General features: G+C 41.3%; 1 protein-coding gene across 4 annotated transcripts in view; it reads right to left on the bottom strand.

Annotated features, from left to right (window-relative positions):
- Window positions 1–14170: 14170 nt before the first annotated feature.
- Window positions 14171–26956, bottom strand: part of RNF38 (ring finger protein 38) — a 214350-nt gene continuing 201564 nt past the window's right edge. For all 4 annotated transcript variants that reach the window (XM_075280433.1, XM_075280434.1, XM_075280435.1 and 1 more), the window contains 2 exons: window positions 15436–15535; window positions 14171–15293 (listed from right to left, as the gene is read on the bottom strand). In XM_075280433.1, the coding sequence (XP_075136534.1) occupies window positions 15231–15293; window positions 15436–15535 (163 nt within the window). In that variant the 3' untranslated portion in view covers window positions 14171–15230. The remainder of the gene's footprint in view (window positions 15294–15435; window positions 15536–26956) is intronic.

Genomic DNA, 26956 nt, shown 5'->3' with positions numbered 1-26956 from the left:
AGAAAATATTCCCCACACCATGACACCACCACCACCAGCCTGAACCGTTGATACAAGGCAGGATGGATCCATGCTTTCATGTTGTTGACGCCAAATTCTGACCCTACCATCCGAATGTCGCAGCAGAAATCGAGACTCATCAGACCAGGCAACGTTTTTCCAATCTTCAATTGTCCAATTTCGATGAGCTTGTGCAAATTGTAGCCTCAGTTTCCTGTTCTTAGCTGAAAGGAGTGGCACCCGGTGTGGTCTTCTGCTGCTGTAGCCCATCTGCCTCAAAGTTCGACGTACTGTGCGTTCAGAGATGCTCTTCTGGCTACCTTGGTTGTAACGGGTGGCTATTTGAGTCACTGTTGCCTTTCTATCAGCTCGAACCAGTCTGGCCATTTTCCTCTGACCTCTGGCATCAACAACGCATTTCCGCCCACAGAACTGCCGCTCACTGGATGTTTTTTCTTTTTCGGACCATTCTCTGTAAACCCTAGAGATGGTTGTGCGTGAAAATCCCAGTAGATCAGCAGTTTCTGAAATACTCAGACCAGCCCTTCTGGCACCAACAACCATGCCACGTTCAAAGGCACTCAAATCACCTTTCTTCCCCATACTGATGCTCGGTTTGAACTGCAGGAGATTGTCTTGACCATGTCTACATGCCTAAATGCACTGAGTTGCCGCCATGTGATTGACTGATTAGAAATTAAGTGTTAACGAGCAGTTGGACAGGTGTACCTAATAAAGTGGCCGGTGAGTGTACGTAAGGGGATCTAAACGGACCCCTTGCAAAAAAGAGGGAATCCGTAAAGGCTTTGACCTCCCGCCAGAATCCCAGGACAAGAGGACAAGTCCAAAAGATATGATATAAGGTACCCACTGCGACCCTACAGCGCCAACACTCCGAGGGTAGTGCATGATTTAAAGCATGAAGGAGAGCCGGAGTGTGGTACCAATGCATCAGGAGTTTGAACTGAGTCTCCCTGAAAGTTATGCACTGCGAGGATTTCGGAGCGCAAGACCAAACAATCTGCCACTGTCCCAGGGAAATAGCCCTCCCAACCGCCGCCTTCCACTTAGCCATGTAACGATGCCTAATAGGAGAGCCAACAGCCTGAGTGGAAAGAAGCTGGTACACGAAGGCGATGAAGCCATTTTATGGCTCACCCCAAGGGCCTGAAAACTATTGTTTTAGGGCTCACCCCCAAGGGCCTGAAATCTAATTTTTTAGGGGTCACCCCAAGGGCCAAAAATAAAACACTGCTGCTGCATGGCTCTAGTCACCAAAAGGGCCAAAAAATAAAACACTGCTGCTGCATGGCTCTAGTCACCAAAACGGCCAAAAAATGAAACACTGCTGCTGCATGGCTCTAGTCACCCCAAGGGCCAAAAAATAAAACACTGCTGCTACAAGGCTCTAGTCACCCCAAGGGCCAAAACATGAAACACTGCTGCTGCATGGCTCTAGTCACCCCAAGGGCATAAAACACTGCTGCTGCAAGGCTGTACTCACTCCAAGGGCCCAAAACATTGCTTTTTAAAGAGGACCTTTCACCACTTTTGGGCACATGCAGTGTTATATACTGCTGGAAAGCTGACAGTGCGCTGAGTTCAGCGCACTGTCGGCTTTCCCGATCCGTGCCCGGTGTAAAGAGCTTACGGTGCCGGTACTGTAGTGCTCTATGGTCAGAAGGGCGTTTCTGACCATTAGCCAGGAACGTCCTTCTGCCTCGCGGCGCCAATCGCGCTGTGCTGTGGAGCGGGGAGGAACGCCCCCTCCCTCTGCTCACACAGCTCGTCCATAGACGAGTATTATCAGGGAGGGAGGGGGCGTTCCTCCCCGCTCCACAGCACAGCACGATTGGCGCCGCGAGGCAGAAGGACGTTCCTGGCTAATGGTCAGAAACGACCTTCTGACCATAGAGCACTACGGTACCGGCACCGTAAGCTCTTTACACCGGGCACGGATCGGGAAAGCCGACAGTGCGCTGAACTCAGCGCACTGTCAGCTTTCCAGCAGTATATAACACTGCATGTGCCCAAAAGTGGTGAAAGGTCCTCTTTAAAGGCTGTATTCACTCCTAGGGCCAAAAGCACTGTATTTTAAAGGCTCTACTCACGCCAAGGGCCAAAAACTAAATCTCTGCTGTTTAAAGGCTCAACTCACCCAAAGAACCAACAAATCTCTTCTGGTGCAAGTCTGAACTAAGTTAAAGGGCCTAAAACTCTGCAGGTAGAAGGCTGAAGTCACCTCAAGGGCCTCAATCTCTGCTGGTAGCTCAGCTTACGGGCCTGTAACTTAATTTGGAAGAGCTCATGTTAAGGGCTAGAAAAGTGAATTTTGGAAGGTCTTACCACATCACACACACACACACACACACACGCACGCACGCACGCACGCACGCACGCACAATGACAGTTCAGGGTGGGGACTGAAGGATTTCCCATTGCCTATTTCATCTGTGGTTGTCATGGGCAACATTATTTAAAGGGGTGCTTGTTAATGTTTGTTGAGCTTAAGTTTGGGTTTGTGTCCATCCATTTGGGGAGTAAAGAAGATTTCCAGGTATTTTCCCACTTTGATAGAGGTTTTTTTTGAATGTGGAAAGTGTGTAGTTGTTAAGCTGTGATAGTGGGGTAATACAGGGACTTTGGGTTGTTAGATGCCCCCAGACATGCTTCCCCTACTGTCCCAGTTGCATTTTAGAGGTGTTGGCATCATTTGCTGAGGTTTAAAAGTGGACTTGGTGACCCTCCTGAGTCGAATGGTGGGAATACCCTGAAACAAAGCATTTTCTCCCATAGACTATAATGAGGTTCGACATTCGTTTGAATAGTCGAATATTGAGATGCTATTCGGAACGAATAACGAACATCGAATATTTTACTGTTCGCTCATCTATAAGAGAGATAAGTAAAATTGTTTGTTGTGTTTCATCATCTACTCTGAAGAAACCAGAGTATAATTGTAGCACAACTACGATTAGCAGTGGGAGACACTCACTGCATGTACCCCTGGGGATAGTTGGACATGCCCCCAGGGGTGTACGTGCCGCAGCTTGAGAAACACTGATCTAGATGGTCATCTACCATAAAATGTTCCCATATGGAGTATTGGGGGGTTACCCCGCTTCCAAACATGAAATTAAAACCTAAGTAGAGAAAGAAGGTGGAATATCAGTATTAGCAAGAACTAGTTTTATTCCTAGATATTAAAAGAAACAAACTTTCCCTAAGAATCTAAAAAACAAAACAGCATTTTCAAAGAAATGTCCAATAAATACACCATCTAAAGCATATGTTCCTAACCTTTTGAACAACGTTAGCTACAATTTCATTTTATCACCACTTTCAATGGTGGTTGGAAGCCACATTCAGTTATAAAAGCAAGAAATTGTTAACATAGAAAAGTTACATAGTTACATAGTAGATGACATTAGATGAAGATATCAGTCCATCAAGTCCAACCTATAACCCTACAATCCCCTACAGTGTTGATCCAGAAAAAGGCAAAAAAAATAAATAAATAAAACCATGAGGCTTATGCCAATTGCCCCATTTCAGGGGAAAAAATTCCTTCCCGAGTCAAATCTGGCAGTCAGTATAATATCTAAAATCTAGAATCCATAACCCTTAATATTTTTCTCTTGCAGAAAGGCATCCAGGCCCTCTTTGGACTTGTTTAATGAATCCACCATCACCACTTCCTGGGGCAGAGAGTTCCAGAGCCTCGCTGTTCTTACTGTGAAGAATCCCCTTCTATGTTTCTGGTGAAACTTTCTCTCCTCCAGATGTAGATGATGTCCTCTTGTCACTGTCACTGGCCTAGGAGTAAAAATATCCTTAGAAAGTTCTTTGTCCCTTCATATATTTGTACAGTGTTATTAGATCTCCCCGTAGACGTCTTTTCTCTAAACTGAATAACCCCAAGTTTGTTAATCTCTCGTTGTACTCCAATCCACCCATTCCCCTAATCATTTTGGTTGCCCGTCTTTGCATTTTTTTCAAGTTCACTTATGTCTTTCTTGTATATTGGGTCCCAAATTTGCGCACAATATTCTAAGTGTGGCCGGACCACTGATTTGTATAGAGGCATAACTACGTCCTTGTCATGAGAATCTATACATCTTTTGATGCATCCCATAATTTTATTTGCCTTGGCAGCAGCTGCCTGACACTGGTCACTAAAGGTAAGCTTGCTGTCCACCAAAATCCCAACTCTTTTTCATTGACAGTCTTACCCAGTAATTTACTATTAAGTACATAGTCATACATTTTATTACGTCGACCAAAGTGCATTACCTTACATTTGTCAACATTAGACTTTATTTGCCAAGTCTCCGCCCATGCTTCCAGTATCCTTAGATCCTCCTGTAATGTTCTACTATCCTCCTCATTTTTAATTACCTTACAAAGTTTAGTATCTGTCATACAACACCAAGGGAGCTGAAAGCAGCCAGGGGATCTGTGATCAACAGCTGTGCCTCTGGGAACAACATGCTGGAGCATACCGTGATACACCACATACCTTTCAGGAATGCCATCTAGTTCACTCACCGCCCAGTATTCATACAATGACACCACCTTGTGTAGCCAGAAATCCTGGAATCCAGTGATCCTGCAGCCTCAGCCTCCCAGGAAGCTGGGAATACAGACGCAAGCCACTGCGCCCGGCTGTCTCATGTACATCACATCCTGGAACGCCAGTACGCCTAGGTTGGCCGTTCCTCCCCTGTGTGCTGGCCGGAGCCGGCATCCACTCTACCCCCTGCATTAGCCCTAACGGACCGCTGGAAGGGGGGAGTTTTCCACCCGGGGGCAGGCCGGAGCAATACCCCCGTGTCCTTAATGGCCCAGGGAGGCAGGCGCCTTTGACTACGACCGAGGGCCAGATGGTTGTAATACTTTACCTATCCCCCAGACGGAGGAGAGCCTCTCATCCTGACCCTGTGTAGGGACAGGAAACATTGGTGAATGGTGTTGGGAGTGGTGTATTTAACGAGTCTCTCAGTTCCTGTCCCTACAGAGGGTCAGAGGTCAACCTCCTTGGGTAGCCGTCTTGATGGATGTAGTGGAAAACTTATTATGTCACTATTACCCAGATGTCCCCCAACCTCCACTTTTGACAGTGTGTCAGGTTCATTTGTTAAAATTAGGTCTAGTCGTGCCTCGCCTCTTGTTGGGTCCTGCACTAGTTGCGATAGGTAATTGTCTTTTATTACTGACAAGAACCTGTTCCCTTTGTTGGACCTGCAGGTTTCTGCCTCCCAATTGATATCTGGGTAGTTGAAATCCCCCATAATAATGACTTTATTCTGCTTTGCGGCCTCATCTATTTGTTTTATTAGTATATTTTCAGCATCTTCCGTTATATTTGGAGATTTATAACAAACCCCTATCAGTATTTTATTATTTTTTGTTCCTCCCACAATTTTCACCCATAAGGACTCCACATATTCCTTTTCCTCACAGATGTCCTCACGCAGGACTGGCTTAAGACAGGATTTTATGAATAGGCAAACCCCTCCCCCTTTACTATTGGGTACAGCAGGGGCATAACTACCGTAGAGTCGACTGTCAGCCTGCGCTGTGAACAAGCACTCCGGACACCTGCAGGCCGCTCTTAGGGATGGAGGGGGCCGGGGTGCTGCTTGTTCACAGTGCAGGCTGAGAGTCATCTCCGGACACTGGCAAGCTGGGGCCTGCGCAGTGAACAAGCAGACAGCAGGGATCCCTGGGTGGCCACAGAACGTCGCTGTCTCCTGCTCTCACGCTCCACTCGGCCCCGCCCACAGACACGACTGTTCCCGCCCACAGGCCCACCCCCAGCCCTGCCCACAAGAAGTGGGTAGTAGATCTTTCGACTTGGTCATGTTATAAAGTAGCTCACATGCTGACAAAGTGTGAGCACTCCTGCTATAGAAGTAACAGAATGAATGACAGCAAGCAGAGATCTAGAAAACCGTGAGGAATTGATACAGAAAGTATATTGGAAAACTACAACTTTTTATTATACAAACCGTAACATTTGTCTCTCAATATTGGTCTGAAAGTGGACAGCCCCTTTAAGTCTAAGGCTCAGGTAACGGCAACACATCATATTTTTTTCCACACCACTTTTCACAGTCTACAGAGGTTTCCTCTGCAGAGTTTGTTTCGATTATACCTATAGAGAAACTACAGGCGTTTCAGTAAGTATAATAGACATACATTTCAAAAATCAAAACAGTTTAGGAAACTGTAAAGGGACTGTAAAACACAGTTTGTTTTTTTTTCACCATGGTGTTTACACCATGTGAGGCCCCCGACCTAAAGTGGGAAATTGGATCTCCAGGAAATCTTGACTGTGGAAAAAGCAAATTTGTATTACAGACGTTACAATGCAATGCAATTCTGTTTTGATTGAATTCTAGTCTGTGCAAATTTATACCAGCGCTGTACAGCCCCATCTTCAGACAATCACATAAGGCCAGGTTTACACAGGGTTCTTTGGTCCAGAATTTGAGGCGGAGGCCGCCTCAGATTCTGGACAAAAAAACAAACAAACAAAAAAAACGGTGCAGTGCACCAGCATCCAGTCGCAGCAGTCCGCTCCGTAGTAGGCCCAAATGAAAGGGCCTAGTCGGGAGGCAGTGTCTTCAGTCAGATGTTGCGAGGCAAATCCGCTTGAAAGAGTATCGGTCTTCTTTTTCCGGAAGCCGGAACAAACGGCTCCACGAAAAAAGAATTGACCGACTCCCATTGATTTCAATGGGAGCCGTTTTTTTGGTCTGGATTTTGAGACGGATTCCGCCTCAAAATCCTGACCAATATACCCGTGTGAGCTCAGCCTAAGAAGTGAATGCAAGCAGTATTTTAAATTAGTGTATATTACAATGCATTAATTACTAGAGATGAGCAAACTGCGTCAAATATCAGGATGTTCGATATATTCGATTCCAATCGAATAACACGCGGCAAACGCAGTAAAAATTTGTATCCCCTCCCACCTTCCCTGGCGCGTTTTTTGGAGCAATAACTGTCCAGGGGAGGTGGGACAGGAACTACGACAATGTAGGCATCGAAAAAAAATTGCAAAAACCCATTGGCTGCCGAAAACATGTGACCTCTTATTCATAAGAATAGTATCGGCCATCTTCGTCTCATTTCATGCAGCACGGTAGCAGCAGGGGATGTGAGTGAGACAGTGGATATCCAGCTGGGTATCCAGTCCACAGTCCTGATACTGGAGAGGGGCTGCCAGCACCCAATTCACTCATCATCCTCCTCCTCCTCCAACCCCAGCCCCTTCACCCTAATGTAATTCTTAAAAAAAACTTCATTAATTTTTCATGGATACCCCCCAAAGGCCTGTAATGCAATTTTTTAGGGCTCCATCCCAAGGGCCTGCAAAATATTTTTTAGGGCTTCCCTCAAGGGCCTGAAAATTAATGTTTTAGGGCTCACCCCCAAGGGTCTGTAATCTAATTTTTCGGGGTCACCCCAAAGGCCAAAAAATAAAACATTGCTGCTACAAGGCTCTAGTCACCCCAAGGGCCAAAAAATAAAACACTGCTGGTGCATGGATCTAGTTATCTGAAGGTCAAAAAAACCCCTTCTGTTTAAAGGCTCAACTCACCTCAAGGGCCAAAAACACTGCTGGTGCAAGGCTCTACTCACTATAAGGGCCCAAAACACTGCTGGTGCAAGGCTCAACTAACCTCAAGGGCCAAAAACACTGCTGGTGAATTTTGTTCAGTTCCAAAGGACTGTTTAGATTTGGCTCAGTCAGCTCCAGGACATGCCTTTGAAGGCAAGGTTTCCTTTAGTGGCTCCATCTCAGCAGGATGATGATGATGATGAAGCTTTGTTAAATCTGGTGTCGGAAGAGAAAGTGGTTTCTGATCTACAGCTAAAGTACTGGAGCATGTTGTTTGGACTATTAACATCTGATCAGAACCCTGTAGAGGTAATGAGTCCCATAATAGAGGACCATTACAGGTTGTAGTGGTTGCAGCCAATTCTCCACCTTTGCGGCCCTCTAAATAAAAGTTACTCCAGGACTTGATGCCAAAATGTTATCAATTTCCCAGTCACAATCAAGGTCAATGTTTGGGTCCTCAGTCCAATCCACTGCATTAATCCAACACAATGAGAGTGATGGTTCTGGAACCACCGTTTTAAGGGCTATTTTAAAGGGGCTAAGACTCTGCTGGTGCAAGGCTCAACTCACCCAAAGGGCAAAAAAAAACTCTGCTGGCGCCAGGCTGAACTAAGTCAAAGGGCCTAAAACTCTGCAGGTAGAAGGCTGAAGTCACCTCAAGGGCCTCAATCTCTGCTGGTAGCTCAGCTTATGGGCCTGTAGCTTAATTTGGAAGTGCTCATGTTAAGGGCCAGAAAAGTGAATTTTTGAAGGTCTTACCACATCACACACACATAAACAATGACAGTTCAGGGTGGGTACTGTTGGATTTCTTATTGCCTATTCCATCTGTGGTTGTCATGGGCAACGTGATTTAAAGGGGCATTTGTTAATGTTTCTTTAGCTTAAAATTTGTGTTTCTGTCCATCCAATTGGGGAGGAAAAGTTTCCAGGTATTTTCCCACTGATAGAGGTTTTTTTGAGTGTGGAAAGTGTGTAGTTGATAGGCTGTGATGGTGGGGTAAAACTGTGGCTTGGGCTTGTTAGATGCCCTCAGTCATGCTTCCCCTGCTGTCCCAGTTGCATTCCAGAGGTGTTATCATTTGCTGAAGTGTCATAGTGGACTTGGTGACCCTCCCGAGTCGAATTTGGGTTTCCCCTGAAGCAAACGGCTTTTCCCTATAGACTATAATGGGGTTCGATATTCGTTCGAATAGTCGAATATTGAGGGGCTATTCGAAACAAGTAACGAATATTTCACTGTTCCCTCATCTCTATTAATTACTATTAAAATTTTAAATAAAAATCAGGACCTTCTCCCCCCCAAAAAGGCCATAAGAATTACACTCACCGGCCACTTTATTAGGTACACCTGTCCAACTGCTCGTTAACACTTAATTTCTAATCAGCCAATCACATGGCGGCAACTCAGTGCATTTAGGCATGTAGACATGGTCAAGACAATCTCCTGCAGTTCAAACCGAGCATCAGTATGGGGAAGAAAGGTGATTTGAGTGCCTTTGAACGTGGCATGGTTGTTGGTGCCAGAAGGGCTGGTCTGAGTATTTCAGAAACTGCTGATCTACTGGGATTTTCACGCACAACCATCTCTAGGGTTTACAGAGAATGGTCCGAAAAAGAAAAAACATCCAGTGAGCGGCAGTTCTGTGGGCGGAAATGCGTTGTTGATGCCAGAGGTCAGAGGAGAATGGCCAGACTGGTTCGAGCTGATAGAAAGGCAACAGTGACTCAAATAGCCACCCGTTACAACCAAGGTAGCCAGAAGAGTATCTCTGAACGCACAGTACGTCGAACTTTGAGGCAGATGGGCTACAGCAGCAGAAGACCACACCGGGTGCCACTCCTTTCAGCTAAGAACAGGACACTGAGGCTACAATTTGCACAAGCTCATCAAAATTGGGCAATTGAAGATTGGAAAAATGTTGCCTGGTCTGATGAGTCTTGATTTCTGCTGCGACATTCGGATGGTAGGGTCAGAATTTGGAGTCAACAACATGAAAGCATGGATCCATCCTGCCTTGTATCAACGGTTCAGGCTGGTGGTGGTGTCATGGTGTGGGGAATATTTTCTTGGCACTCTTTGGGCCACTTGGTACCAATTGAGCATCGTTGCAATGCCAAAGCCTACCTGAGTATTGTTGCTGACCATGTCCATCCCTTTATGACCACAATGTACCCAACATCTGATGGCTACTTTCAGCAGGATAATGCGCCATGTCATAAAGCTGGAATCATCTCAGACTGGTTTCTTGAACATGACAATGAGTTCACTGTACTCCAATGGCCTCCACAGTCACCAGATCTCAATCCAATAGAGCATCTTTGGGATGTGGTGGAACGGGAGATTCGCATCATGGATGTGCAGCCGATAAATCTGCGGCAACTGTGTGATGCCATCATGTCAATATGGACCAAAATCTCTGAGGAATGCTTCCAGCACCTTGTTGAATCTATGCCACGAAGAATTGAGGCAGTTCTGAAGGCAAAAGGGGGTCCAACCCGTTACTAGCATGGTGTACCTAATAAAGTGGCCGGTGAGTGTAGAGTTCTGTCTACCTAGACCTTCTGCAATCTCTAATTAGTGTCGATTGCCTCAGCACTAATTAGAGGACACACATACTACTTATTCCCATATGGTTAATTCATAGGATAATCCACGAGCTTTATTGTAGTGAAATATAAGATAAAAATAACTGAACGGTTTCAAACATATAAAATAAAAAATAAACAAAAGCAGTTTTAAGTGTACATCATACATTTATTACTGAACAACCCTCTCTCAACTCCAAAATTGGACACAGGGGGTAAAAAAAACCAAACAAAATAAAATAAAAAATAAATCATTGCACTACTTAGTAAAGCATTACTAGTAACTCTCATAAAAAATGTACAAATTTTGTTAAAAATTTATCAAGCCTTCAAATGATTTGGTTACAGATATTTATAATACATTTAAAACTACATGTCATGTTAAATGATGATACGATGGAGAACAATTTAAAGAAAAATATGAATCCAATAAAATTCATAAGCTTTCATTGGCAAATCTGAAAAAACACATAAATAGCAAAATGAGGTAACTGTAAATGTACCAAGAGGGGAGAACAAGCAAAAGGCTCCTTCCTGTAAGGCCTAAAGATAATTCAGTTCAAAACATTTCATGGGGAAGGGGGGGGGGATAAAAATACTGTAACAGTGGTAAAGCATGTTAAAAATAGACCATAAGACAACAAAATGAATGTCACATAAAACCCTGAACATCTATAGGCCTTGATAACCACTCTTAGACAAGAACCAGAAAGCATGAAAAAGCAAAGATTTCATGCAAAAATGAAAAGACAATGTAAAACGAAAATAAAGATGCTGAAGCCAACAGTTGATAAAAAGTTTAGGGAGTGGGACATGACAACCAACATATGCATTAATTCTTGTGCAGGTCAGGCACTACTGCAGGCTAGGGCTAGAGGCATCAGATAAAGGACATATGGCAGTAACAGCTGAGAAATATCCTCTGGCTCCTGGACATGTTGGTCTTTAGTGAAAATTAAAAGAAAGGAAGGGAACTTTGTAGTCAGTCCGAGCCAGTTCAGAACACATGCATGTGTGCTTTTTATAGATAAAGGTCTATTCAATACATTAACCACAGGAGGCAAGTCAGCATATGTCTGCAAGAGACCCATGCAAAAAAAAAAAAAAAAAAGTTATATAAAAATTAAATTCCAAATACATTCCAGAAGTACCAGCCTCCAGAGTGCAATAAAAAACGAAAAAGAAAAAATAAACAAAAAACTCTGAATGGTGACCCTGCTCTTTAAACAATTTGTGGTCAAAGAAAATAATTCCGTAAACTGCATTGTGCCAAAAAGTGAAAAGATTACATATTAAATGTGTACCCTAGACTTTGCTTTTTTTTTTTTTTGCATTTATCCGTCAGTCTAAGCTAGAAAAAGTGCGATGCTTGCATGCTTTAATAAAGTGAATATTGAGTGTAGTAGTGTTATTAAGTCTATACAGGTAAAAACAGTATCGCAGTATATAAAAAAGTATTTGTAGCACTATAAGAGGAGTGTGGTAACCAACTTCTGCAATTACATGGTTTTAGAAGTTTAATAAAAACGTGACAGGATGTCCAGTGGCTGGTTAGTTTAAGCAAAGTTTCATTTAAAATGATAGTAAAAGCAACGTTTGTCCATTTGGTTTGAGAACATTGTGGCATTTACAGGTATTGTTTAATTCCGTCACAAAAAAAGTGTGTGTTTTCACTTTAGGGCAATGGAGGCAACATTGTGTAAAACCCACAGGCAAATTGTGCTTTTGTCTTAGTCCACTAAACCACAAGCTCGGATAAAGGACAAGCAGCATGGAATAACACTGTCTTGAGACACAGAACTGTGACAAGTACAAGGGTCAGACATGCATCACAAGTTATGACACACACTCACACACACAACTTAAAGCTGGGACTGGCAGCAAAATACAGCAATATTAATATTTGTGCTGCTTGTGCTATTGCAACCAAAGGAAAAACAAACAAACAAATAAGTAGCACTGCAGGGAATAAAAGAACAATTGCAAGTGTAGACTAGAAATACAATTTCCATACCTCAATTTTTTGCCTATTCATCTTGTGTAAGTAAAAATGCGACATCTAAAAACCACCAAGGCCACTAGTACCAAAGTTAGCAATATCTTAGAGTATCACAGGTTTCCAATAGAGTGCCCCAAGATTTATGAAAAATTTCACAAAAAAATATGGGTACCGTACAACTGCTTAAGTTCAAGAGCTACTAAATAGGTTTATAGCAACTGACTCATACAACATTGGAGTTGGAAGTCATATTGGTGTGGATTTGGCTGGTATAAGTTCTATCATTTTAATGGTGATGTAACCACGTAAACCTCTGCAAGTATACTTGATCCTTTCCACTTCACATTCACTTTGTTTCTTGAGGTCAGTGCGCACAGAGTTTTTTGGCTCTTATTTTGACATGGAATCCACCTCAAAATCAGCCTCCAAAAAAAGCCTCCCAATAGAGTTCTATTGGGAGGCTTTTTTTGGAGGCTGATTTTGAGACGGACTCAGCGTCAAAAATATCTGTGTTCATGGACCCTTATAATGTAGAACTTTGATTTGTTCTGCTCACCATTTTTCAAAAAAGAATGAACATTAAAAAAACAAAAGTTACATAATTTACCTTGTTACCAGTGTAAGACGTTAATGCCATATGCCAAGGGCACACAGCAATAACACTAGAGGAAATCATCATTATGAGGTTATGACCTTTTAGATGAAATACATATTGATATGCATCATGTGAGTTTCGGTGAAGACTTTCACCCAACCAATTCCAGAGATGGGAGCCTCTCTAGGAGGCAGAGTTATATCAAGTGCTTATAAATTTACAATATACTTGTCCTATATATACTAAATATGAGGAAAAAAAAAACATTTATCCTAATACTTCTCTTGAAGCTTCAATACTCTAGAAAGGAATACAATTACATTGCTCATATTTAATGGTTCTCCTATTTTGACTAGTTTTTATTCATTTATTCTTTAAAGGTCAGAATAATTTATTGAATAAATTAAAATAAAAAAAAAAAAAAAAATCTGCTGTCTCGAACATTCCCACAACTCTTTCAATTAGATGATACTTCTTGGATTCCCCTCTTCCCAAAAGTGGTCCCTATTTCCTGGTTCCATCTGGAGGAGATGGCCACTTAGACAATAACTTGGCCACAGAAGTCACCAAATAGAAATTCCAGTATTGAAAGAGACCACAATAGAGTCCAGTGGAATACCCAAGAGGCATAGAAAAAGGAGAAACAAAGTTCAATAAGGAGTACAACTTTTAAAAAGGGTCAGAATGAAATTAACAAAAGACAAATAAAACATAAGTCTGACAAATTATTTAATGGGAACCTGTCAGTTCAATTTGGTACACTAAACCACTCATAGATCCTTAAAGGTTTGGGTATGAGATTCCCAAACAACAACCTTGCCAGCATTTTAACAAAAACAAAAAAACCCCAAACCCAACACAACCGAACCTTTATATTTAGCTGGAGGAGTTTGATGAGAATCTCTAGCGTTCCCGATGCCTGATAGTTCTTCAGTATAGCTGAAGACATACCCTCCAGCTTTCACTGCACAAGTGCCGGAAGTATGGGCCATGCGCACTGAAACCAAGGTTTATTCCTCTGGCTTCAGTATAGAACTGCTCCAGCATGTGGAATACAGTGGCAGGTTGAATATAAAGCTTTATTTTTATTGCAGGCACGGATGGCTTTAGAACTGGGCAGTTTGGGACACCGAATCACTCACTCAGGTCTTTATGGACCAGTGGTTTAGTGTCTCAAATCGCCCTGACAGATTTACTTTAAAGAGAAAAAAAAAATCCATTTTCATTCTATTCCCCATAACTAGAGGGCCCATTTTCAATATTTAATATTGTCTTTGTGAATCTGTTCAAGAAAAAAAAAAAAAAAATGTAAATGTTTTTTTTTTTTTTTTTTTAATTGTACAGATTACACTGGACCTGACAACATTAGCAGGCTATAAGTATGGCTTACAAGAACGAAATCAATGGTTTAATCTAGAATACGGTGGTGGAATTTTCCATTTTTTGTTTACGTACACAAGAGATAGGACCACTAGAACAGACATCTAATTTAATATAAGGTGAAATATGAACAGCTTATTTTAGTTCCTAAATTAATGTAGACATGATACAGTATTCTAATTTAAAAAAAAAAAAAAAAAAAAAAAAGCCGCCTTCTTGTATTCCCTGCAGTGGCACAAATAAGCAAAAGGAAGTATAAGTGGTAAGGCTGTATGGATGAAAGTCATGTGAAGTAGTAAGGAAGGGATATGAAATGCCTATAGATTGCTACACCCTTAGCATTCAGTGTGCAACTGCAAACACAAGAAAATAAACCAGTGTACAGTACTAGTACTGCTTAAATAACACACAAGATTATACATTGCAGCATAAGTAATACTACTCACATACGCTCTCAGTACATGCTGGTATATATGTTCTCACCCACACATACGCTCTTGTGCTTGACACAAGCAAACTTACAAAAGCAAAATGGCCACTAGCACACAGTCTTACATTCCATCCGTCCGCTCTCACAGTATCTGAAGGCTCTATAATAAGGTAGATTGCTAAATTGTTTGGAGCTACCACTGTATTTTGTTTTTAGTTTTTTTTCCCGTTTAAATATAAAAGCACATGCTAAAAGATCACATCCACGTAATCTTGCAGCAAAAACACTCGGAATGATCACACGAAAACCAGGGAATGTTAGTGCACACACAAAATAAGCTAAGGAATATAAAAAATAATAATCTTTGGAGTCCCAATCACACGGTTAGTATAACAATCCCATAATTGTGAAGACTAATTAGGAGCTTTATAATTGATTAAATCACACAGTGCAAAAAGAGGTCCGTCGACCCTTTTGTGTAAAGAATAGGCTGGAAGCCAAACGGGTTAAGTTCAATGGATGGTTGCTGTGCATGTGTATTTGAAAGTACACGAATACACATGTGACTAGGAACACCAGAGCTGGACTTGTGCTCTCAGACTGGTCATTCTGAATCACGATGCACTTCTGAAGCATCAGCTCGACATATAGGGCAGGTACGATTTGCCTAGAAAAGAGAAGAAAATGATAGATAAATAAATAATAGGAAATGCAGTATTAGAATATATATATATATATATATATATATATATATATATATATATATATATATATATATATATATATATATTTTGTAACAAAAGTCTCACCTTAAGCCACTTGTCGACACACTTGGCATGGAATTCATGGTTGCACGGTAAGACTCTTAGAAGTTGCCTTGACTCAAAATCACACATGCATACTACACACCTTGAGGTAGGGAAAAAAAAACAAATAAAAAAAAGTTGGTTATTTCTCACTCAGCCAGCCATATACATTGGCTTGAACAGAAAAACAATCCTATAATGTATGGAAATATATAAATCTAATCATTTAGTACGTAAACTGTCTTAGCTTGAAAGTACACTTGGTGCATTAAGACTGGCCCATACACATTAAATAATGTTTGGTCGAACAAGAGAGCACACATGAACATTTTAATTCTGTTGTTCTCAGGGAGAATGTCTGGCAGTGGCAGATAGGTGAAATCAAACTACCCGGTATTTGTCCTCCCCTTACACACATCATACTGTCAACGTCTGCTACACTGGCAAGTTCAGTGGACATATTCTCTGTTCACATCTGCATCATATACTTTGTTACAGATTCTGTTTCTGACTGCAAAAATAGCAGGTTTTTAGATTTTAAATATTACCAGAACCATTGGTGAGATGTATAACATTCACAATGGCAATGTTTCCACCGATACCACCTGCCCTTTTTCCAATAAAACATACCACAAAACATATGAACGGCATATAAGGCAGTAGGGGCTGTGGAGTCAACAAGTCAAACTTACAACTCCGAATAATTCTCATCTATAGCAAAGCAAGAAGCCTTAGGCTGGATTTACACTGTTGTAAAATGTCCATATTATACACAAGGTATTACTACTGAAAATCTAATGACCTGAACTTTACAGGACAACACATCCTTTCGATACTCCTAGTTTAGCTCATTCAACTGGCATCCAGGACAGAGTATGTGGCTGCTAAGATATTTTCTCACCAAACCACCCTGGCCCAAGTGAGAAGAAATTGGGTAGAATTTTGCCAGATCAGAAAATAACTAAATTTTCAGAAACCATGTCCTGAGTTTCCTAAAAGTCAAATGAAGCAAATATCTACATCTACAGTATGGTCAAAGGTATAGAGACACCTGAATAAATGGAAAGCTGTGGTTGGGATTGCCATACTCACGAGTGGTATTTAGCTATACGGAAGGATGCAAACCTCGAGAGGGGCAGTGTTGAACATGGGAGACGTTTATGAAAGTCGCCATCTTGGAACCAAGTTGATTTTTCCAAATGGAAAGGTGCATGTGACAAAGTGGCATGCAAAAGTTTGGACACCCTTAGTTAAAATGACTTACTGTGAACAGTTAAACAAGTTGAAGATATTCCCAATGTATTTTCTTGTTTAAAAAAAAAATAATAAAAATCCGATGCAAAAGTTTGGGCACCCTGCATGTCTAGTACGTAGAAGCACTCCCTTTGGGAAGTATCACAGCTTGTAAATAAATTTTTGTAGTCATCAAAGAGTCCTACAATTCTTGTTTGAGGGATTTTCATCCATTCTTCCTCAGAAAAGTCTTCCAGTTCTGAGAGATATCTGGGTCACCATGAATGCAATGCCACAGATTTTCAATGTTCCGATCAGGGGATTGCGAGGGCCATGGTAAAACCTTCAGCTTGTGCCATATTAGGTAGTCTATGGTGGATTTTAACGTGTGCCTAGGATCATTAACCAGTTGTAGAAGTCATCCTATTTTCAATTTCCAGCTTATTCATAAATAGTGTTATGTTTTCTTCAAGAATTTGTGGAAATTTCATACCTGTGAAATGTTCCCCATGCCATTGGCTGCAACACAACCCCAAAGCACGATTGATCCACCCCCATGCCTAATGGTTGGAGAGATGTTCTTTTCCAGAAATTCTGTGCCCTTTTCTCTCCAAACATACCTTTGATCATTGTGGCCAATGAGTTCTATTTTATCCTCATCGGTCCACAGGACTTGTTTACAAAATGCATCAGGCTTGTTTAGATGTTCTTTTGCAAAATTCTGACACTGAATTTTAAGGTGAGGACGCAGGAGAGGTTTTCTTGAAGGCCATATTTGTGCAGGTCTCGCTGAACAGTAGAACAATGTACCACACTTCAGAGTCTGCTAAATCTTCCTGAAGGTCTTTGGAAAATCAGAACCCTTGTTTGACTGCAACTCTGGAAATTCTCTCAAATTTTTCTTGTTCTTCCAGACCTTATCTCGACCTCCGCTGTTCCTGGTAACTCCAATTTCTTAATTACACTTTAAATTGAGGAAAAGGCAACTTGAAAACGCTTTTCTATTTTCTTATCACCTTCTCATGGCTGCTGTTTTCTGGCACAAGGTAAGGGGAGGCTGGGTATTTATAAAGCTGTAAAATTTGCATCACTTGGCCTTTCCTAACAATGCCATAACACTAACTGGCTAATGAAGGTCTGAGACACCGGTTTAAGTTATTTGAGCAAACAAATCAACAAGGGTACCCAAACTTTTGCAAATTACTCCTTTCCCTTTTTCACTCTAAAATTGTACTCAGACAAATGTATTTAATCTAACTTTATGCCTTTTAAAGATCATTTCATCTTCAACTTGCTTATCTGTTCAGAATAACAGTCATTTTGACCAGAGTTGTCCAAACTTTTGCATGACATTGTATGCATCACAAAATATGATGAATCCAAATCACTGGTCAAATGTGACATACCTTTATTCCTGTTAAAGTCGTTAGCAATTTTCTCAACACAGATATTGCTGCAAGATTAACACACGAGGAAAGGAAAGATTGTGCTGATCTGCCTTGTGCTGGGCCAGTATCGAAGGTTTTGTTTGTTCATCTTTATAATGATGTAGAAGTTTGTTTCATCACTAAAAAGTACTGTGTCTGTGAAATTTGGGTCAAGTTATTCAACCTGTCAATTTGGGCTATCGTCATTGAGATGATTGCAGCAACTGTATCTTGTACTGGTGCCATTTGTGCACAGCCAGTATCTGCCTGATAGTAATTCGACTCACCACATTCTCCTTTGAAATGATGCAGCAACTGGATCTTGTAAGGCTGCTATTAGTTATTAACCAGTATCTGCTCAATGGTGGTTCATCTCACCCTGGCTCTCCTGTGACAGACACCACTGTTACGTGTGGACTCTTGCTGATGATCACTGTTATTGCTTTGTCTGTGACAGTTTTATTACATCCAACACAGAACCTCTTCGATGAAATTTGGTGAGCAACTGTGCCATGGTGGATGCATGGTCTGCTAGGAAAGAGTTTTGAAATCCACAATGACTCAGGTATAGCGCTCCCCAGAGATCAGCATAATCTCTGTCCTGTGTGTTAATCTTGCAGCAATATCTATGCCTGTAATAGAGAAAATGGCAGGGATAAAGGAGGTCACATTTAAGCATCTCTCTGAATTCTTCATCAAACTCTCTATCAGTGACATATGTAACAAGTGCCTCTTTCCATTTGGAAACTAAAAACCATACACTTTGGTTCCAAGATGGTGGCTTTCAAAGAGGCCATTGTGTTAGACATTGCCCCTCATAGGATTTGCCCCCTTCCCCTTAGCACAAGCCACAAAAAGAATGGGGTTCTCAACCACAGATTTCCGTTTATTCAGGAGTCTCGATACCTTTGAGTCCACTACTGAAGCCATATTGCATAGTCAAAGCTGTGCAGGAACAAATAGATGCTTCTTATAAGAACCTTTAATAAACAGCCAAAAAAAACCCCCAAACAAACAAAAACACAACACTTTAGGAGAAATATTTAGTTTAATGTCAGTTTAATATATGCCTTAGATTGATAAAACTGTTAAATATTTCTAAACTTTCCTGTGAAAGTAAACGCACGTAGTGTTTTTAATTATACTATATTAATATATAAATCAGTACTTTCTGACTGACTACAGTCCCGGTTTAGGACTACCCTCTGCATCAGAATAGAGAACTACTAAAACAAACCGCAGCACCTGTTCAAGTGGATGGGAGCCTTAGTGTACTAAAAAGAGCCATTCCCTTTATAGTCAACAGATGCTTCCCCCAGTGAAAACAGATAGGTAAATGATAAGTAGTAGCCTATGAAAATGACTTTCATATGAAATGGGGGATCTCTTTCAGAGATGGACACCGTCAACTTACAGTATATAAAAAAAAAAAACCCCACTATAAAGCATGCTCTCTCTATGAAGTCTTTTAATTACACAACACTCTCAGTAGCCATGAAAACATCTGCATAAGGCAGCTCTTTGCCGCTGAGAGTATTGGGGTATGACCATTTCCACCCTATGGGGTTGTTAACACAGAACTCTATTGGGAGGCGGATTCAGCGTCAAAATCAGCGCCAAAAAACTCTGTGTGCACCGACCCTAAGAGTTTCAGGCAGAATTCGCCTGAAGAATGAGCAGGATGCTTCTCTTTCTGCCAACTCAAAAAAAATATCTGTCCCTGCTTTCCACTGAAAATTTATTGGAGGCAGATTTCAGGTAGAATTTGGAGAAGATTTTGAGGCAGGTTCTCCATTTTTTTTGGTCTCTGGTCATTTCCCCCATATTAGAAAGTACAGAAAACACTCTAGGTATACGTAAGGCAATATGTAATATGTTAGCAACATTTAGCGAGTTGTAAACATGTCCTTAAAGACAGGATAGGTTATAACTGTTAATAGTAGACAAGAACTTCGTAATTTCTGTGCCAAAAAGCACCAGTTTCCACACAGAATTGCAGGGTCACTTGCCTCTCCGTATGTACTGTATAGTCATGCACAAAAGTTTTAAAAATGACAAATTTTGTTTTTCACGTTTGCTTTCTCATTGTTTTTAGATCTGTTAGAAAAAAGTTTTGTAGGATACTGACGTACAATTAATAACATTTCATAAGTTTTTACACTTTTATTGACAAAAACTTTATGCTAAGTGTTGACTTTTTGTACTATACACTATTATGTTACGAACACTGAATGTTATACCAGTTCAGGACCAGGGCATTTTCCCTGGTTCATGGCCAAACACATTTTCAGGTTTTATCGCACATGTGATTTTAAAAGGCTACAACTTTTTTTTTTCCTCTTTGGGTTATTCAAATACATTTTGCATCTTTTTTCAGTGCTAAATAATTATGGCTACTATTTTTTTTTTTTTTTTTTTTATTAGTTTTCTCTCTCCATTATGGTCATTTTTACACAGGTAACACTTTTTATAGTGTCACTGAAGGCCAGGAGAACACCTGTGATATGAGCAAGGTGTGTGTGGCATATATTTTTCCTACATTATTTGTTTTTATTGCATCCTCCTAGCTAGAACTAATCTGGGTCTTCTAGGACTTAGCAGGTCAGGACTCACAGCCTGAGCAGTCATGTGACCGTCAGGTCAGAGAGGAGCCAGATCATGGCAGCTCCCATAGCTGTGTACACAGCAATCATAAGGGCAGGGATGGTAATAAAATGTCCCTGCCTCACTTATATGAACTCAGGCTGTATTAACAACAGACTCGTAGCTTCTGCAACTGCTCAACACAGCAGAACAGGGGGTGACCACTTGGAGTCACCACTATGCAGTGGTCAGGACCGTTGCAAGCTCCTATTTGAATAGGATCAACCTGCACAAGCTCCCCATTCACTAGCAGATTCTGGCGCCTGGAAGAGCCTGAAACATATAATCTATATATATATATATATATATATATATATATATATATATATATATATATATATATATATATATATATATATATAATCTATACATGTTATTAATGGGGTTGCCAAGCAGAGTCTTCCACCTGTGCTGACATCAGGCATAAAGAAACGCTAGTGCACTCGAGGTGGGTCAGCTTCCAAGACGACCATCTGAAGTCCAGTTAGCATTATGTATGGGTACTAGTAATTATTCTCCAACTCATTTAAAAAGATGCCCCTTTGTTATAAATAGTTGGGGAAAAGGACATCTGGGTCCAAGAGCAGCAGCTGGTTCTATTGCTGGTTCCTCCAGATATTAGCACATGATTGTTCTGTGTATCAGGAGATCACTGCAGTCAACTATTGGCTTTAGAAATAGTGTGTCAGGAGATCACCAATATTTGCATAGACCAGCAATGGAAATGAAAAATGAGCGGTCGCCTGACTGCAACCAGGCTGAATGTTGTTCGATTGATAGACAAACTTGTGCTCTCTTTCACTTCAATGAGAGTGACTGAGATAGCTAATATACAGCCCTCGACTATTTCCAGCTCTCCCATTTAAGTGAATGGGAGGGCTGTCCACCAAGCGACACTTTTATATTCAGTATGGCTGCGGTCAGGTTGAATTCAGAAAGTCCTATAGATAGAGGATAAATCCTTTTTTGTGGCATAGCCTCTTTAAGAATAATAGAACTCTTGCAGAACACTTACTGAGCATTAGGGGCAGGTAATGCATACTTGGACTAGGGTCAAATTTACAAATTAACGCTTGCCTCTGTCCTTTGAGGTGATCCACAATCCATGAAGGCAAAGAAAAGGATGCAGGTAGCAGGACTGTATCCAAATATCAATCTGGAAATTGAGGACTTAAGGTCTATAGTGGCTGGAGCCTGGACAGCAGACTAATGTTGGACTTGGAAAACTTTTCATAAATTAATAGTGCTTGTAAATATATGAAACTTTGTAATCTGTCTCATTTAGGATATCTGTTTCCTTCTCCACTTATTAATCTGTTCTGCTCCTGATCTTCAATCTGACTGCTTGTTTATAGGAGATTAATCTCCATATTCAGCCTCACACATATAGCTCTAGGAAATGGATAAGGTCAGGGATCCGCGCTCAGAGGTCATACGTAGAAATGATAGGTACGAAGACCATATGGTTAAAACGGAACTTTTTTTATTGTAGATAAAACAGTAGGCACAACGCGTTTCGGATTATAGGAATCCTTTTTCAAGTGCAAGAAATCACTGTATGATAAAATAAACAAGAACATAAAGAAACATATAAACGAGAGATCAAAACAAAAGAGTGCCCCTGAAAAAGGGGCATACTCTCACATCACGCCCCTTATAAAACTCAAAATAAGTGGCCTTGGCAAGGCTTAGAACCAAATTGATAGAAAAAGAGAGCACCAGCAGTGAGATAAAACAATAAATTAGACATATCCATAATAGCTACAAGGATATGTTCAGAGTTCCCAATAAAAAAGTTCAAATCCATATGGAATAAGCATTTGCATACATAAACTGTTGAATAATGGCTATAAAGTGAGGTTGAAATGAATGAATTTGGCCCATATTATAACACATTAGTTTAGAGTAAAAACTTAGGTTTGGCTAAAAATGGATACATAAAGTGTGGATAAAAGCAAAGCTCTTGGTTAACAAGAATGCATAAAGACCAATTGACAGCAGCCAACATGAAAGCAAGTATAAGTGACATACCTAGCAGGTAACGAGGGCACTAGCCCAAATAGATAACATAAAGGTTAGCACAGACAGCATAAAATGCAAACGAAAGGGCACTGGTCCAGATGTACATAGTTCAAATATATACAATCCAATTAATAGAAAGCAACATGAGGATAGGCATAACTGACAGGCAATCGGGGCACTAGCCCAAGTAAATATCATGGAAATCGTCATGAGTGGCATAAATAACAGGCATAAGGGCACTAGTCTGAACGTACATAGTGCAGGTATAAGAGTGGGTGTAGCCGGTAAATACCAAGAGAATAGGCATAAATAATGTGAATAGCAGACATGAAAACACTGGTCATAGTGCAGATGTGGAGATAAATGTAGCCGGTCCACTTACCAGGAGCACGTCGGGCGAGATGCGTGCCTGTCTGGTTGAGGTTCCGTTGTATATAGTGGCGGAGACAGCAGCGCGCGCTCTGAGCTGAGAGCGCGCATGCGCATCGGGCCGCACGTGGACTCTGGGCGCCAAACTCACGGCGTCCCAGGTTCGCGTAGTGCGCATGCGCCCGCGTCTCCGCTCGGACATTGCCTGGACTCAAATAGTTCAGTGTTAAGCGTACTAGCTTGTTCTAGACTAACAGGAGGGGATTGATGTTCTTAATTAGAAACCACCTGAATCCTAAAAGTGTATATTTTGTCTCTAGACTCAAGGAGGAGGAGACCACAGGGATTATGCTTATGCAATTACCAGGGGATATATATAGTAAAAGGTTGTCATTGAGAAGGAAGAACAATAAAGGTGTGCTATAATGGAAAGTGAAATATACGTTGTTTGAGTGTATTATTTATTAGGATGTGAAGATTTTTTTATGAATATGGATGAAGAAGAAAGCTGGGAACTAAAAACTGGGTGAATGACTGAGACTGTGGTTAGGCTTATTGTGAAGAGTGTTAAGCGAAGTTGAAAAACGGGGAGTAGGGACTGTACAAGGAGAATGTGTGGTTGAAAACCTTGTCTGAATAGAGGGGGAATAGGGAAATGGGGAAGAATACGGAAGGAGGGGAGGAAGGGAAAGGAGGGAAAAAAGAAAATTAGGGATGAGTGTATGTGAACATGGTTATTTGGTGACATCTTCTGAGGCAATGTTCAACCCCGCGGGATGAAGTGTGTTGAGACTGTACACCCAGTACATCTCTTTCCGGTTAAGGGTTTTGAGACGATCTGAGGTGGAGGGGGGAACATTATCAATGGGAATGACCCGAAAATTGGAAAAGTCTTTTTGATGATACATGAGAGCATGGCGGGAAACACTATGTTTCTTGAAGCCATTTGTTACATTGCATCTATGTTTGCTGATGCGTTCTCTCAGGGGTCTGGTGGTACGACCGACATACTGGAGGCCGCATGGGCACTCAAGTACATATATTACCCAAGCGGAGGAGCAGTCTAAATGGAATTGTAAATTGAATGTTTCCTGTGTGATGGAGCTGGTGCTTACAATTCCATTTAGACTGCTCCTCCGCTTGGGTAATATATGTACTTGAGTGCCCATGCGGCCTCCAGTATGTCGGTCGTACCACCAGACCCCTGAGAGAACGCATCAGCAAACATAGATGCAATGTAACAAATGGCTTCAAGAAACATAGTGTTTCCCGCCATGCTCTCATGTATCATCAAAAAGACTTTTCCAATTTTCGGGTCATTCCCATTGATAATGTTCCCCCCTCCACCTCAGATCGTCTCAAAACCCTTAACCGGAAAGAGATGTACTGGGTGTACAGTCTCAACACACTTCATCCCGCGGGGTTGAACATTGCCTCAGAAGATGTCACCAAATAACCATGTTCACATACACTCATCCCTAATTTTCTTTTTTCCCTCCTTTCCCTTCCTCCCCTCCTTCCGTATTCTTCCCCATTTCCCTATTCCCCCTCTATTCAGACAAGGTTTTCAACCACACATTCTCCTTGTACAGTCCCTACTCCCCGTTTTTCAACTTCGCTTAACACTCTTCACAATAAGCCTAACCACAGTCTCAGTCATTCACCCAGTTTTTAGTTCCCAGCTTTCTTCTTCATCCATATTCATAAAAAAATCTTCACATCCTAATAAATAATACACTCAAACAACGTATATTTCACTTTCCATTATAGCACACCTTTATTGTTCTTCCTTCTCAATGACAACCTTTTACTATATATATCCCCTGGTAATTGCATAAGCATAATCCCTGTGGTCTCCTCCTCCTTGAGTCTAGAGACAAAATATACACTTTTAGGATTCAGGTGGTTTCTAATTAAGAACATCAATCCCCTCCTGTTAGTCTAGAACAAGCTAGTACGCTTAACACTGAACTATTTGAGTCCAGGCAATGTCCGAGCGGAGACGCGGGCGCATGCGCACTACGCGAACCTGGGACGCCGTGAGTTTGGCGCCCAGAGTCCACGTGCGGCCCGATGCGCATGCGCGCTCTCAGCTCAGAGCGCGCGCTGCTGTCTCCGCCACTATATACAACGGAACCTCAACCAGACAGGCACGCATCTCGCCCGACGTGCTCCTGGTAAGTGGACCGGCTACATTTATCTCCACATCTGCACTATGACCAGTGTTTTCATGTCTGCTATTCACATTATTTATGCCTATTCTCTTGGTATTTACCGGCTACACCCACTCTTATACCTGCACTATGTACGTTCAGACTAGTGCCCTTATGCCTGTTATTTATGCCACTCATGACGATTTCCATGATATTTACTTGGGCTAGTGCCCCGATTGCCTGTCAGTTATGCCTATCCTCATGTTGCTTTCTATTAATTGGATTGTATATATTTGAACTATGTACATCTGGACCAGTGCCCTTTCGTTTGCATTTTATGCTGTCTGTGCTAACCTTTATGTTATCTATTTGGGCTAGTGCCCTCGTTACCTGCTAGGTATGTCACTTATACTTACTTTCATGTTGGCTGCTGTCAATTGGTCTTTATGCATTCTTGTTAACCAAGAGCTTTGCTTTTATCCACACTTTATGTATCCATTTTTAGCCAAACCTAAGTTTTTACTCTAAACTAATGTGTTATAATATGGGCCAAATTCATTCATTTCAACCTCACTTTATAGCCATTATTCAACAGTTTATGTATGCAAATGCTTATTCCATATGGATTTGAACTTTTTTATTGGGAACTCTGAACATATCCTTGTAGCTATTATGGATATGTCTAATTTATTGTTTTATCTCACTGCTGGTGCTCTCTTTTTCTATCAATTTGGTTCTAAGCCTTGCCAAGGCCACTTATTTTGAGTTTTATAAGGGGCGTGATGTGAGTATGCCCCTTTTTCAGGGGCACTCTTTTGTTTTGATCTCTCGTTTATATGTTTCTTTATGTTCTTGTTTATTTTATCATACAGTGATTTCTTGCACTTGAAAAAGGATTCCTATAATCCGAAACGCGTTGTGCCTACTGTTTTATCTACAATAAAAAACGTTCCGTTTTAACCATATGGTCTTCGTACCTATCATTTCTATGTATGACCTCTGAGCGCGGATCCCTGACCTTATCCATTTCCTGTGCTATTCCCGGTCCTCCGGTGTTTCCCACGGAACCGCTGCCACTCTCACCCGATCCATCTATCCTGTGCTCACAGGTATCAGGTGACCGCAGGTGAGAGTTTTTTTCTGGTCATTCATCTTATTGCTATATCCCCATAAGATAATTTTTCTACACATTTTGAGCGCTCGGTGTCTCTGTTTTTGTTTTGCACATATAGCTCTAGGGAGAAGGAAGGAGTGGGACAGGAGGCTGTTGTCTGCTAGTTAATTGTTTTATTACCTTATTCTGTGCACCAGTAGCCTCTTATCTACAAACCTAACAATATTAGAAGAGCAGAGTAGCAGCCACAATTACTAGAGTGTCTCCTCCCACTCCTCTTCATACATTAATATGTAGAAAGTAACTATACCTGAATAGTGGAATAAAAAACATATTTCTTTAATAAAATATATTACAAAGTTTCTTATTTTCACCTGAACTATTCAATGGTAAAAAGTGGTTTATAACTGGAAGCATAATTTGAAAAAATATCCTTGGTCAAAATTCTTCATGGCAGGTGTATCCCTGCTACTGAAGCCCTTTTCAGACTGTTTGGAAGATGTGGCGGTATGATTGTACAGGGAATACAATGTGAGCGGTACCATGAGTCGTGTGTCATGCCA

The sequence above is a fragment of the Leptodactylus fuscus genome, chromosome 1 (genome assembly GCF_031893055.1).
Source record: "Leptodactylus fuscus isolate aLepFus1 chromosome 1, aLepFus1.hap2, whole genome shotgun sequence".
In the NCBI taxonomy this organism is placed as follows: Eukaryota; Metazoa; Chordata; class Amphibia; order Anura; family Leptodactylidae; genus Leptodactylus; species Leptodactylus fuscus.
Note: the sequence above shows the minus strand (reverse complement) of the source record. Positions and strands in the feature narration are given on the sequence as shown.